General features: G+C 42.8%; 1 protein-coding gene across 2 annotated transcripts in view; it reads right to left on the bottom strand.

The window, feature by feature from the left end:
* Window positions 1-7,710: 7,710 nt before the first annotated feature.
* The window catches only part of LOC115096127 (steroidogenic acute regulatory protein, mitochondrial-like), a 45,126-nt gene continuing 38,576 nt past the window's right edge, over window positions 7,711-14,260 (bottom strand). For both annotated transcript variants that reach the window (XM_029610645.1, XM_029610646.1), the window contains one exon: window positions 7,711-9,682. In XM_029610645.1, the coding sequence (XP_029466505.1) occupies window positions 9,578-9,682 (105 nt within the window). In that variant the 3' untranslated portion in view covers window positions 7,711-9,577. The remainder of the gene's footprint in view (window positions 9,683-14,260) is intronic.

Below are 14,260 nucleotides of genomic sequence, written 5' to 3'. Positions count from 1 at the left end.
TCAGCCATTCCACCTTCTCCTCGTGTATTGCTTTATGAAGAATACAGAGGATTTTAAACTGAATTCATTGTTCAATTGGTAACCAATGGAGTTCTTTTAGTATTGGTGTAATCTGTTCTTTTCTATTGGTACCTGTAAATAGTCAGCGGAAGTTTGCATAATTTGCAGCGGACGGAGTGTTGAATGAGGTAATCCAAGCAGTAGAGCATTGCAATAATCAGTTGATTGAAAAATTAAGGCTTGCAGAACTGTTCTGAAATCTTTTGGTTTTAGCAATGGTTTTAATCTTTTTAAGATTAGCAGTTTATATTATCCTTCTTTTGTCTTGTTAGCAATGTGATTTTTGAACATGAATTCTTGGTCTATATAAACCCCTAAATCAATCTCTCTCTCTCTCTCATAAACCTTTACTGGCATGTAATGCAAATGAAAGAGGTATAATTATTGGCTGTGGCACATGATAAATCCTCCCTACTTTACATTTGCTCCACCCCCTAAATTAAAAATTTGCAAATCACGTTAATGGCTGTTAGCGCGATTTGTGGAAATATCACCCGTGGTAACTCCTTGGAAAATGAGGCCCTTAGAGATCTAAACCTGAGTTCCCTAGAGGAAAGATAGATCAGGGAGAGATAAAACATTGAAATATCTCCAATGGAGGCTCTGGAACAAAGGGTCATAGGATGAGCATGAAAGAGGGTAGACTCAGGAGTAATCTAAGGAAATATTTCTTTACAGAATAGTGATCGACGTATGGAACAACCTCCCAGTGGAGGTGGTGGAAACATAGACAGCATTTGATTTCAAGAAAGCATGGAACAAGCACAAGGGATCTCTATGGGAGTGGCAGGGCTTGTCAAACTGAGCTTTTGGTGTGAATGGGCAGACTAGATAGGCCGTATGGTCTTTTGCTGCCTTCATGTTTCTGTATAATTTTAGGCTATCAATCAAATGTTTGTGTTATGTTTTATTAAGATTTATAAATTGCCTATACATACCATACAAAGAGATCATACAGTAAACATCTTCTATGGCTCTGCTGTATCTATCATAGTATGTAATGTATAGATAGAGTTTCCATGGATATTGATTACATCTAATCATCTTCTTTTCCTGGAGTATTTCATCTAGTCTCCCTTTAAACACAAGCAAATACTTGTTCCAGCTCTGCATTATGTAATTTGATAGAGATACTAACTTCTAATAGTAAGGGATTCTTTTATATCACAAACCTTGGTCAAGAAAACCATCTCAAAATCTGGATTTTCTTCTAGCTCATAACAGGGACCCATTTTGAAAAGATTGCTGGATTAAGCTAATTGGTTTTGATAATATTTTGATCTGTAAAATTGTTTTTCCATACAATGAATCAGTAAAAACACCCCACAAATGGTTATCGACTGATTGCTTTTAAAACTACAATGCTAGCAACCATGTTGTATTAACTGATTTTAAAACTAATGCACCATAGAGAGAAAATAGGAAAAATCCCATTAATATAGCTGGCACTAGCTCATTAAAATCAAGTCTTCTCATTCTGATTTTTCTTCTTTTTTTTTTTACTGAATTCCTGAGGAAATATTACAAAAGTTTTGGATAAAAGAAAGGATAAAATCCCTGGATAGCTGCAAATGAAGGCTTATGGTACTTTGGACCAGCTGGGACAGGTTCTGATTTGAAACAGAGCATATGACAGCAGAGAATGAGTGTAAGGCTCACCTTGCCAGCCCAATTTTCTTCTTGGTGCAATGCCAAAAGTAGCGCAGGAAGAAACCGCAAGATCAAAAATCTGCTATGGCTCTGTGTAAACTGGTGGTGCTACTGTGCTGATCACTATCAGAAGATCATCCAGTCCTCACTGTAGCTTGAAAAGCTAAAAAGAGGGCTTTGTGAAAATGCAAGAAAATAGAAGAAAGGGAACGGATTAATGCAGAAAAGAAAGAAGCGCTAGGACATAAAAAAAACGAAGGCAATGTATTAAAAATATTTAAAAAAAAATATGGGCAAGTTGCTCTTTAGACGAAATTAGCTCATCTTCCTGTTTTTGAAGGATAAATAAATACAATGCACCATCAAAAAATTCTCAATGTGGAGAACATGCAAGTGGTTTTGCCTTGTCAAATTGTACAGAAGAAAAAACTAAACATGGAATAAAAGGGAAAGGGAAGCTGACTTTTCATGCTGGGCTGCTTCTGGAGATGGATAGATAAAAGAAGGAAACAGAGGAAACGCTTACTGTACCTGTCTCTCCTTTGTATAAGCAAAGATAATAAGCATCTCTGGAGAAGGGAACAAGGTCTCTCTCCTCTTGTTAAACCTCAAAGAGAATTCATCTCCCAGGGCATTGTGAAAGCGGCTGGTCCATGCCCTCTCCTTGTGCTGTGCTGGTGCTGAGCCTGCAGGTGTGTGAGCGACCCAACTGTTAGGAGTCAACAGAGAAGCTTGCGAGCAATAAGCTAGGAAGGCTGCTGTGAAAATAGCCAGCTGAACTCAAGCACAAACACCAGAGGCTGAATCTCTTAGTCTTCCCAGGCAAATGGATCGCAGACTTTTTAAAGGGACAGTGCCAGAGTTAGCAGGCTTTCTTAGTACAGGAGGCTGCACAATTGATAAGGCCCTGAGGAGAGCCGAAAGGCAATCAACAACGAGGCCAGTGATAGAGGTCTCCCTCTATCATGGAGAGTGAGAAAGAACTTCTCAAGCAAAGTATATTTTTACCTTTTGCGGGACTTTTACTCTATAATACAACACTCTGCACCTGGAAATGTGCATTCCAACAACCTAGAGTCAACTTTTGATTTGCCTGTGCCATTTGTAGACCGGGTAGGTCTCCTATTGATGGTTCAACTGAGGAGAAATAGAGACCAGGTAGGTAGAATCATCAATAGGAGACCTACCCGGTCCAGCTTATCTTCAGAACAGTGTCAGGATCCATAAGGTCTTTCCTGAAAATCTTGTAGGAGTAATGTTTCCAGCATTGTTTAACACAGTAGACAATATTAAGGTGTGAGGGTCCGTGCCAGGATCCCGATCATCAACAATAAATTTGATTAAGGTTTACTATTTCTTCTGTGCCAGGGTTAAGTTTCCTCCGTGGCTTCGTGCACAAAAGTTCCACAGTTGTTGAACTAAGCTTTGTGCTTATCAGCCTTCAGATTTTATTTTGCATCATGACTTTCAACAAACACTAAACTTGCGGATACTTTGGTCCCCCTGCCGCAGCCCTGATGCGAAACACGGCCGTGTTGGGGTCTTCTGTTTACATTTTACAATTTGTAGTTAAGTATTAATATGCACAATTGATGTGTGTGTATGCAAAATTAAAAGTCTTTGTTGTTAACTGTTATTGACCAGTAGATTATTTGTCACACATTAATTTTGCTGCTATTTCTCTATATGTGTGTGCTGTTTACTCCTCCTTCCCTCTGTGCTATATTTTTTTGTTACATGACTTGCACACCATCCATAGCAGAAGGAAAGTTACGCGGTAGGGGACCCCCAGTGTGCCCTTGTGTGCGTAACTACTTACGCGCTGGGTTCTTGCTTACACACCCGGCCTACCCGTGTCCACACCCTTTTTTTTGTCAAAAAGATGTTTGTGCGCATAACGGGAGATATGCGATTGGCTGCGGGCCTTTTAAAATCCGTGCAGGTCTGAGTTGTGAGCGTACCTCCCAGTTTTGCCGCGCTCAAGGCTTTTAAAATCGACCAGTATGGGTAGAGGTTAAGAATCACACCCATACAGACCCAAGGGTCACACTTGTAAACCATAATAAGCTTTTCTGTGTGTGAGACATTTCCAGCCTCTCCAGCTAGTCATTTTTTCACTTAGCAATGTTTATAATCACTTACCCCAGATACTGAGCAGAATTAAATATGCGCAAGTAAAAGACATACATACCTCACTTTGGCAGGTTTTAAAATAGCAACTTATGCAGGTAAATGTTGGTTCTGCCCTGGAATGCCCCTGGCGCGCGGCTTTCTTACATGCGCAAACTTACTTGTGGACCCCGATTTGTAAGTTGTAAGTTGCAGTTTTGTAAACAGCATGTATTTCATGTGCTATTTTATGCGTGCAAGTGCTAATTTTTACATGCGCAACATTTGAAAATTCACCTGTTAGTGAAAAATAATATCTATTTGCTTTAGCAGTAGAGGTGGTATAAAGGTTTGTGCTTTTAAGTCACGATGATGTCAACAGTGATACATATGGAGTGTTGTGGGATTCTTGTTCTTTTTGGTATAGAGATCAGTTTGCAGTAATTAAAGGAGTAGAAGCAGACTAAAGAATTGCCGTGGAGGCAGTACATTCTATACTCTAGTCCTAGGCCAAAGGCCTCTATCCTGAAGAGCCTGTGAGAGGATCATGGGGGAAACAGACAAAAGGAAATGCTATTGTTGGAAGTCTCAATTGCTTTCTGGAAATCTCAGCTTCAGAATTTAGTAAGTGGATCATCTGCGTTGAGAATGAACTGTACAATTCTATATGTTGAGGAAATATATTTGCTTCTCAGGGGCAGCTAAAGGCAACATGCTGCCATAAGTGAGGCCTGGATTGATCATTCTTTCGCAGAATGATGAATCCTGCGAAATCGGGGGGCGAAGAGGGGGCGGGCCTGCGAAAGCCCGCAGCCTTCGCACCACGGCGGTGTGACGGCTACCGGTTTTCGTATCGAATAGCACCACCATGAAAGGCGGTGCTATTCGGCGCGCTACTGCCAACAATAACGTTACTAACTGCCGAATCCGCCCCATCCCCACCCTGACTCTAATTTGCATGCTATCCCATGCGATACGGCCGTATCTCGTGCGATAAGCCTTTAGAAAATAACCCTGTTAGATTGGAAAGATACACTGCATGGATTACACAAAATTTCCAAAGGTGTTCTTTACCTCCAGCAGTTAATTATAAGAGACTCTCATCCCTTCAGCCCCCTTTACCCCCCCACCAATTATCATCTATCTCTCATCCCTCCAACTTTCCCTCTATCCCATAGTTGATCCCCCTGCCCCTTCACAGCCTCTCTTCATCCTAAGAACATAAGAACATAAGAAATTGCCACGCTGGGTCAGACCAAGGGTCCATCAAGCCCAGCATCCTGTTTCCAACAGAGGCCAAAACCAGGCCACAAGAACCTGGTAATTACCCAAATACTAAGAAGATCCCATGCTACTGACGCAATTAATAGCAGTGGCTATTCCCTAAGTAAACTTGATTAATAGCCGTTAATGGACTTCTCCTCCAAGAACTTATCCAAACCTTTTTTGAACCCAGCTACACTAACTGCACTAACCACATCCTCTGGCAACAAATTCCAGAGATTTATTGTGCGTTGAGTGAAAAAGAATTTTCTCTGATTAGTCTTAAATGTGCTACTTACTAACTTCATGGAATGCCCCCTAGTCCTCTCGTTCCGATTCTAGTGCTTTGCTCTTCCGATTCTAGTGCTTTGCTCTTCCTGCCGGTTCGAGTGAACCGGCAGGAAGAGCAAAGCAGCAGTACATTGGGCCATCTCTTCCTTCTCTGTAGCTCAGCTCTGTGTTTTGAACCGTGTGTTTGTTGGGAGGATGTTAATGCGTGTATGTTAGAGGAGTGAGGGGTGTATGTGTGAATGGGTGTTGGGTGGTCTGTGTATGTGTCTTTGTATGCTCCAGCAACTAGAAGAATGTGTATGTTCCTAGGGGGGGTAAGCTGTGGGAGATACATATGTGTGTGTGCACTGCAGATGCTATTGAGGATGTGTGGGTACTCTAGCCCTGTTGGTTGTGTGCACATATTCTCCTGTTATCAGCGCCTCCTGCTGTTCTTTCTGTGTCCTTTGTCATGTGTGGACCACTGATGCACATAAAATTCCTGGCTGTAGGAATTTAAGTACATATATTTCCTAGCTGTAGTGTTTCACAAGCTTAGTTTCCTGCCTCTGGAATTCTATGCACATAATTCCCCACAGCCAGGAATTTTATGCATGTACACTGACCACACATGAGCTTATGAAAAAAGAGAGATGATCAGCAGCAGGTGCATAAGACATTTACTTCTTGGTAAAGAACAGCTAAAAGGATATCAGCATAGTTTGGCACAACTTGGCACTTTGGTTGGCACATGCATAGAGACAGAATTACCCTTTCAGCCTAGAACAAGGTAAATATACATTGGTGGGGCAATGTAGGGAAGATTGCACTTCAGTTGCCGGTGCTGTAGATCAGTGGTCCCCAACCCTGTCCTGGGGGCCCACCAGCCAGTCGGGTTTTCAGGACATCCGCAATGAATATGCATGAGAGAAAATTTGCATGTTATGGAGGCAGTGCATGCAAATTTTCTCTCATGCATATTCATTGCGGATGTCCTGAAAACCCAACTGGCTGGTTGGCCCCCAGGACAGGGTTGGGGATCACTGCTGTAGATAAATGGAGGTGTTTTGTATCTAGTGCTGTCAATCTAGTATCTGTCATGAGTACTAAATTCATGCTAAAAAAAAAAAAAAATAACATGTTGAACACATAAGCAAAAAAGCAGCATGCCAGGACTGAAAAGGCTGGTGGATTGGGGAATTACCTGTTATCCTAGAATGGAAACAGGCCGCTTGCTTAGGCAGGATCCAACACATTCTCCTTGTCTCCTCTGGCAACAGTCTGTCTGTCTTTTGTTGTTCTATGTATCTTTATCAAGTCAATTGCAGTAATTTTTGCCAGTTGATTAGTGTAAACATTACACAGTTGGCTACAGCTGTGACCTTTGAGGTAAGTGGAAACGTATACAGTTTACAGATTTAGCTAATCCATCAGAAATGGATAAGTAGAACATTGTTTTATTGAAGTGGCCACAGGAGGTCTCCACTGCTCCACTCATATCTGTACAGGATTCTTAGCAACTTGGCAATTGATCTCACTAGCCTGCACCAGACAGGACTTCCAAAGACTTTCAGACTAATGCTGAAGGTTTTCAGCATATTTCTAAAAGATAAAAAGCACACGATATCAACTCTCAATTGGTGAAGATGCTAAAACTATTGGAAACTATAATACCCATTTCTGTACTACAAATAGATCTGGTCAGTCTCACTACATAGTAGTCTGTTCTCTGTACTGCCAAGTTAGAAATGCAGAGTCCATGATGCCATCTCTGTCTCTTTAGACCGACTAATGGTAAGGTAGCTGCTAAACCAGCATTCCTAGCTCCTGAAGAAGGGACAGGCAAGTTCCATTGTCACTGAAATACCATGAGCTGGCAACCCCAAAAAACAGAGCAGGAGTTAGCTCCCTAGAGTACCATAGACCTGATGAGTCCTTGCAGAAAGCCGGATGGAAGAGAAAAGATTCAAAAAGCCACAGGAAGTGCAGAAATGGCTGAAGAAGCCTACAGACTTGTTAGGTCGGTTTAGGACCGCAAAGGTTCAACATGTAGACCCAGGCTCTGGGGATTCTCTTAAGCAATCACTTGTTTTACATGTTTGCTCCCATGGGCACTCGGGTCTCCTTACCCTTCAATGAATCAGAAGCCAGAAATGTCCGATCAGGAATCTTTATTACGGTATATGTTTAAGATACATGACTCCATATAATAAAAATTCCTGATCGGACATTTCTGGCTTCTAATCCACTTTGTTGCCCCCATGGCTTTGTTAGACAGCCTTCCTTGCTGCTTCGTTGGTCCTTCAATGAATCAGACTGGAATCATTGAATAATTTATTTATTATTTCTTTAGGCAGGCCATATGCGAGTCCAAAATTCAATACAAAGAGATTTCAAATGTACTAATTGTAAGACTTAGACATATGAAGCAATAAATACAGTATTAAAATATAAATACCGAACATTTAATTTAGTGACAGGCAATATTTCCAAGGAGCTTTGAAAATCTATGTTTTCCAAGAGGAAAAGGATAATGAAGCCTTCAAGGAATTGTGTTGTAATTAACGTAATTTCCTGCCGTAGCAGAGCGTGCTGTGAAGGTCCAGAACCTGCTTAATGGCCAGGTCAGGTAAGTCCTCAGCGACTCAACAGAACACAAGCGTTCTTCCTCCTGCAGCACGGTGCTCCTCCACACACACACCCATGGCAGCACTTTCTCCACTATCAGAATTTTTCTATTATTGCCACCAACCATCACAAGATTACTCACGTTAGCAGGCACACCAAGCTTTGAAAGCTCTTCCTAAGAGGGAGATGGCAGAGTTCAATCTAATAGGAAACCGCCAGGCCTCGTCACATCAGTTTTCTGATTTATACATGGTACAGTACATTGTATTTATGTGAAGCTTCTTTCATTAATTTCAAATGCAGGTATTAGGTTGGATGGGTGCAGAGCTGTCAAGTTATCCTGTTCCAGGAGGTAGACTTTTTTTCGCTAGGCCTGGTTTTGAACTTCTATCCCACAGCATTGTAGTATTTGTGGTTCCTGTTTTTTTATCCTTCAAAATCAGTGCTGCAGGTCCCAAAATGTATCAGAATGGGGTTGTCAGAAATCCAGGACTGGACTAAAATCTCCCTCCTGGAACTGTGTAACTTGGCAACAGTATGGGTGTAAGTGCTGTACTGTATGCAGAAGTCTTATGAGCTGGGTTTGTAATTTTAAGGGAACTTCTTCCCTTTAAACTAAATGCTTTACTCCTGCTTTCAAGATGCCATGTAGTTTGGAAATTTAACAGAGGTGGCTTTGGTTAAGTAAAAGAGATGGAAGTTAACTGTTCTAGCATTGCCCCTCCTGACCCAAACATTCCTCCCATTGTGTTGTGTGCAAATTGTACACTGCAAACCTAACTCAGCTATTTGAATATAGAATTAGACATTTTTTGGAATGCAACCATGTTTTTGCCATATTGAGGCCTGAAAAATCACTGATTTGCTCCCATTTCCCATTTATAGTCGGAGGAAAACAAATATGGTGATTTTGGCAGTAATGTATCATAGAGCAATACCACCAATAAGGAAGACAAGGCAAAGCAGAATCTGCTGAAATACTTTACCTTTCTTTAATTCCAACCATGGCATTGACACAGACTTGGCCTAACGTTGGGAACCAAAACTGTAATCCTGGGGTAGGCAATGTCGGTCCTGGTCTGGTTTCCAAGATATCCACAATGCATATTCATGAGGTATTTATGTATGCACTGCTTCCTTTGTGTGCAAACATATATCATACATATTCATTCTGGATGTCCTGAAAACTAGACCTGTTTGTAGCACTGCAGGACCAGAGCTGCCTATCTCTGTTGTAATCTGATTCTGAGCAAGCAGTTCCATCATCTGATGCTCCAAGAACAGATTCTTCATATTCTATCCACAGTTCCATACAAGGTGCAACAGAGTGACCAAATATTATACCATAGCTCAGAATATTTTTTTCAAAACAGCCATGTTCTACAATATCTTTTATTCTGTAAGGATTGTGCATCATCTGTTGGATTGTGCATCATCTGTTGGTATGACGGAGGAGGTAATTTAACATCGTATCCCACTGCATCGCTAATCAAAGGACACTCTATGGAAACGCTATTGCCTGCTGCTTTATTTGTTTGTAATTTTGTTTAATCTTTTCATGCACTGGTGACACAGAAGACTTCCTTCCTGTGGAAGCTCAGGCCTGTGCTGCTGAGATGGCGAGGTGCTGTTGAAGGTGGTTGATAAAGTCTACTTGACTCTGGGACGTGGCATAGCTGACAACAGATTTGGGAATCCAGCCCTTTAAGTGTAAGAGAGAAAAATGTGCATTTAAAAATATAGTAAATGAGATGGAGAAAATCACAAGAACAGGTTTGTTTGACTTTTGGGAAGAAGACGTGAGGAAAGTGTCTGAGAGGGTGCCACCAAAGATTTTACCCACTTACAGTTAATGCAGTCTAAAGGGAGCCGTCACCATTTCCCAAACTCTTCTGGGAAAAACTGTATAAAGACGTCAGATGTGGACACTTAATAACTTTCAGCCTTTGAACACTAAGGACAATATTCAGTGCCATTTGTCTGGCTAAATTCAGACTTAGCTGGACAGATGGTGCCTTTTGAATATCCAGGTACACTCAGTGACTGGCACTTATCCAGCTATCTATTCAGCAAGCTAAAAGCTTAGCTGGATAAGTCGGGGATGGGGTGGGTGAATTCCAGAGCAGAGTCAGCTCTTCCTCTAACTTAGGGCCTCATTTTCTAAAGTATCACAGGCCTGCGATACTTTAGAAGATGAGGGGTGGGGGGCCGAATCGGGGGGCAGGCCTGTGCTAGCCGGCAGCGATCGCACCGTCGCGGTGCGATCGCTGCCGGTTTCGCACCCAATAGCACCACCATAGGAGGTGCAGCTATTGGGAGCGAAAGTGGACGCGAAAAGGGCTTTACCTTTTCGTCGTCCGCAGCAGCTTCGCGGAGTCGGCCCCGGTGACGCCCCGACTCCTCCTCTTCCAGGGCCGACTCCGCCCCCATTTTGGTATCGCACGCGAAAAGGGACATTTTGCGTGTGAAACGTCCCTTACTGCGTGCGATAGCCTTAGAAAATAAGGCCCTTAGCCAGATAAATGCTAATATCCAGCATTCTCCAGTTAAGTTAGCTGGATGATGCTAGCCCCCATAATGTTTGTCCTAAAGTTAAATGAACTAACTTATCCAGCTAACTATGAAATAGCTGTGGATACTCAATGCTGCAGCTGCACTGCCGAATATCTGAGCAAAGTTAGCTGGATATGTTTATCCAGCTAAATTTGCAATCTGGCCAGTGGCTGAATATGGACTTCACTATTGAATACATTGATGTCATTTCTAAGAGTATTCGTTGAGGGAAGAATTTATGAGTGTAGTGTTGTTCTAGACACTTTACCCCTTTATGCTTCACCTATGTCTTGCTGCAAATATATACTGATATTCCCCCTCTCTCTGTTATAAAAATCAGGTACCAAGCCTCTGTTTAAGGAATCCACTATTTGAACAGTTTCACGAGGAAGCCTTCTATGGGCATTTCTGTTTGTTGGCGGGGAAGGATGCCCCTGATCCTAGACACATGCCTCTCTCTCTCTTTCCACTGAAAGAATACAACTGTGTAAAGTGCTAGGCCAATCACCCAGGTCCATAATTTGTAATCTGCAATTCATAACTCCTGATCAAGATGTTTTGGGAATGACTGCAACTACCCAAATGAAATGTGACAAACCAATCAAGCAGATTGTAGGTCATGAGCTACAGTTCAGAAAATTTAGTTTACCCTCTCTGTTATTCCATTTAAAAAACAAATATGATCATCCAGCTAAGCATGCATGCTTCCAAAGTGCTATAGGACTTGTGTGCCTGTAATATGCTGCAGTGGAATTTCGCATCTGCTTTTTGTGTAGGTAGATTCTGGATAAGTTCATGCTTCTTCAGCAGTTATGAGATAGGGCAATTTCCATGTGTGCATCCCTATTTGCCTGCACAAATGGCTTTGAAAATCGCCATGTAGATCTGAAAATCTTACTGCAATCTTGTTTGCTTGATGAGCACTATAGAAATGTACAGAAACTATTTATAGAGTCTTATATTCTGCAAAATTCCAATAAACTTTATCATAGCGGGGAGCAGACCAGCCGGCCTCAACAGCGGCAGCCATCTCGAGCGCCGACACCAGGGGCAGCAGGAAGTCGGGCTGCACGCACTATACCCCCATGCAGCGAGAAAGAGAAGGAGAGGTCACAGTGCTAGGTAGGTGAGCCCGCCTTCTGCCTGCCCACTGCCATCCACCCACCATCCCAATGAGATGCTCCAGGCAGCGACGCCGAAGGCAGGGAGAAGACCAGTCAGCCTCAACAGTGGCAGCCAGCTCGGGCGCCGACATCAGGGGCAGCAGGAAGTCGAGCTGCACGCACTATACCCCTGTCCAGTAAGAAAAAGGAGGAGAGGTTGCGGCGCCAGGTAGGTGAGCCTGCTTTCCACCCAACCACCATCCTGACGAGATGCGCCAGGCAGCGATGCCAAAGGCGGAGAGCAGACCAGCCGGCCTCAACAGTGGCAGCTGGTTTGAGAGCCGACACTGGAGGCAGCACACGTATACACCCATCCAGCAAGAAAGAGGAGGAGAGGTCACGGCGCCTTCCTCCTCCCTACCGCCATCCACCTGCCCTCCATCCCTACGAGGTGCTCCAGGCAGCAGCGCCAAAGGCGCTTGCGCTGGGAGGCGCATTCTTGGCGTGTGCATGAAAGAACACAACAAAGGAGCTTGCTGCTTTGTGCGCCCCTTCTTGCATGCCTGAAGTGCAAGCCCAAAGTAATTATTTTATTACCTCCTACCTGGCTTTACTACAGAGCTCCCCCTTACTATATAGCTAACTACACCAACTAGCTGCTTTCTCTACCTGGCTGGCTTCACCATCTAGCCAACCTTCCTACCTTGCTGGCTTTACCAACTGCTGGCTTGCACCTGAAATAAATACATTTTAATCCCAGCCCTAACCATACGTATAAGAAAATGGAGCCAGCCCACTTTATTGAAATCATCACAGGACGTGGAAACCATGGAAAGTGCCAGAGAACCTCAAAACACTTGCAAAGAGAAAATGAAACCCTTATCTATCCAAAGTTAAGTAACAACTCCTCTGTAATTTCTCCCTGCCTAATGTTTACACTCCTATTACTAACTGCATAATTGTTATTAAAAAAAAACCCCACTAATAAATGATCTACTAGTGGAACTAAATCCCTCAATCCTCTTTTTTTACTGAAACATAGCTGAAAAATAGTGATAATGTCCTTCTAAACCAAATTGATCACCCCAACTATGATATCTTTCACTTCCCCAGAAAAAAACAAAAAGGTGGGGGTTCATTAATAGTCCCAAAAAAAAACCCCTCAAACTTAAACCCTACAAAATTGAGATGAACCCTCCCTATGAGGTTGCAATACTAAAATCACCACTTCTAAACATTGGCTTTATCACTCCAAATCACCTCTAATCGAAATCTTCACTAAAGCGTTTCCAGCTCTTGAATCAACTCTAATTGTAGGGGACTTTAACTTACATGTAGACAGCACACCTATATCTACAGCTTGTGAAATCTTTCTAGATACTTTGAAGCCATGGGCTGGTCTCAATTTATAACTGAACCTACTCATAAAATCGGAGCGGCCTCGGAGGGACCTTTTCTTCCGCTCCTCTCCACCTTCCCCTCCCTTCCCCTAATTAACCCACCCCCAGCCCTATCTAAATCCCCCCCCCCCAACCTTGTTGTCAATAGTTACGCCTACCTCTGGCAGGCGTAACTTGCGCGCACCGGCCAGCTGCCGGCGCACCATCCTCCGGCACAGCCGCTGTGCCGGAGGCCTTGGTCCTGCCCCCAGACCTGCCCCATGCCCACGACCCTGCCCCCTTCCCGCTCCCTTTTTCAAAGCCCCTGGACATACGCGCGTCCCGGGGCTTGCGCGCGCATCCGAGCCTATGCAAAATAGGCTCGGCGCGCGCAGGAGGGTTTTTAAAGGGTTACGCGTGTATATTACGCGCATAACCCTTTGAAAATCTACCCCTATATGCTCATTACTGGCAAAGCTAGGAATCTTCTTCTTCATATATGCAGATGACATACAATTCTACATCCCTTTTGACAAAACATTTGAAAAAATAGTGTTGTCTCTGTCAACATACATGAAGGAAATACAACAAAAACTTTCTCAACTGAAACTAATGCGAAACCCAAAAAAACCTGAAATTGTGTGGTTAAGGAGAGATACAATGATAATCAGACCACAAACACTAGACCTAGGAATTATTAATATTACTCCATCCAATCGTATGAGACCTAGGAATACAGATAGATGAGAACTTCTAAGCAAATTAATAAAAACAGGATTCACCAAGCTGAGAATATTACACCGGTTGAAACCTCTACTAACAATCCAGGATACCCGCACTGTCCTACAAACACTAATATTTCAAACTTAGACTACTGCAACTCCCTATTACTAGCCCTACCTTCGAGCCTACTGAAACCCCTACAGTTACTCCAAAATGCCTCTGCTAAACTATTTCTAGTGACAAGGAAATTTTGACCACATCAGCCCCTCACTGATGGCACTTCAATGGCTTCCTGTACAATCCAGAATTCATTATAAAGTATTAACCTTAATTTGCAATATCATCAACAATTCTGACCCGCTCCTAATAGGAGTTACACATTTAACATTACTCACCACAGAGAACCCTAATAACACAAAACAAAGGACTTCTATCAGTACCGTCCATTCAGAATACACACACCTAATGCAAATAAGAAACTGAACGTTTTCCACAGCAGGCCCCAAGCTGTGGAACTCCTTT

Source organism: Rhinatrema bivittatum, chromosome 7 (assembly GCF_901001135.1).
Source record: "Rhinatrema bivittatum chromosome 7, aRhiBiv1.1, whole genome shotgun sequence".
Taxonomy (NCBI): domain Eukaryota; kingdom Metazoa; phylum Chordata; class Amphibia; order Gymnophiona; family Rhinatrematidae; genus Rhinatrema; species Rhinatrema bivittatum.
This window is presented reverse-complemented; position numbering and strand designations above follow the sequence as displayed.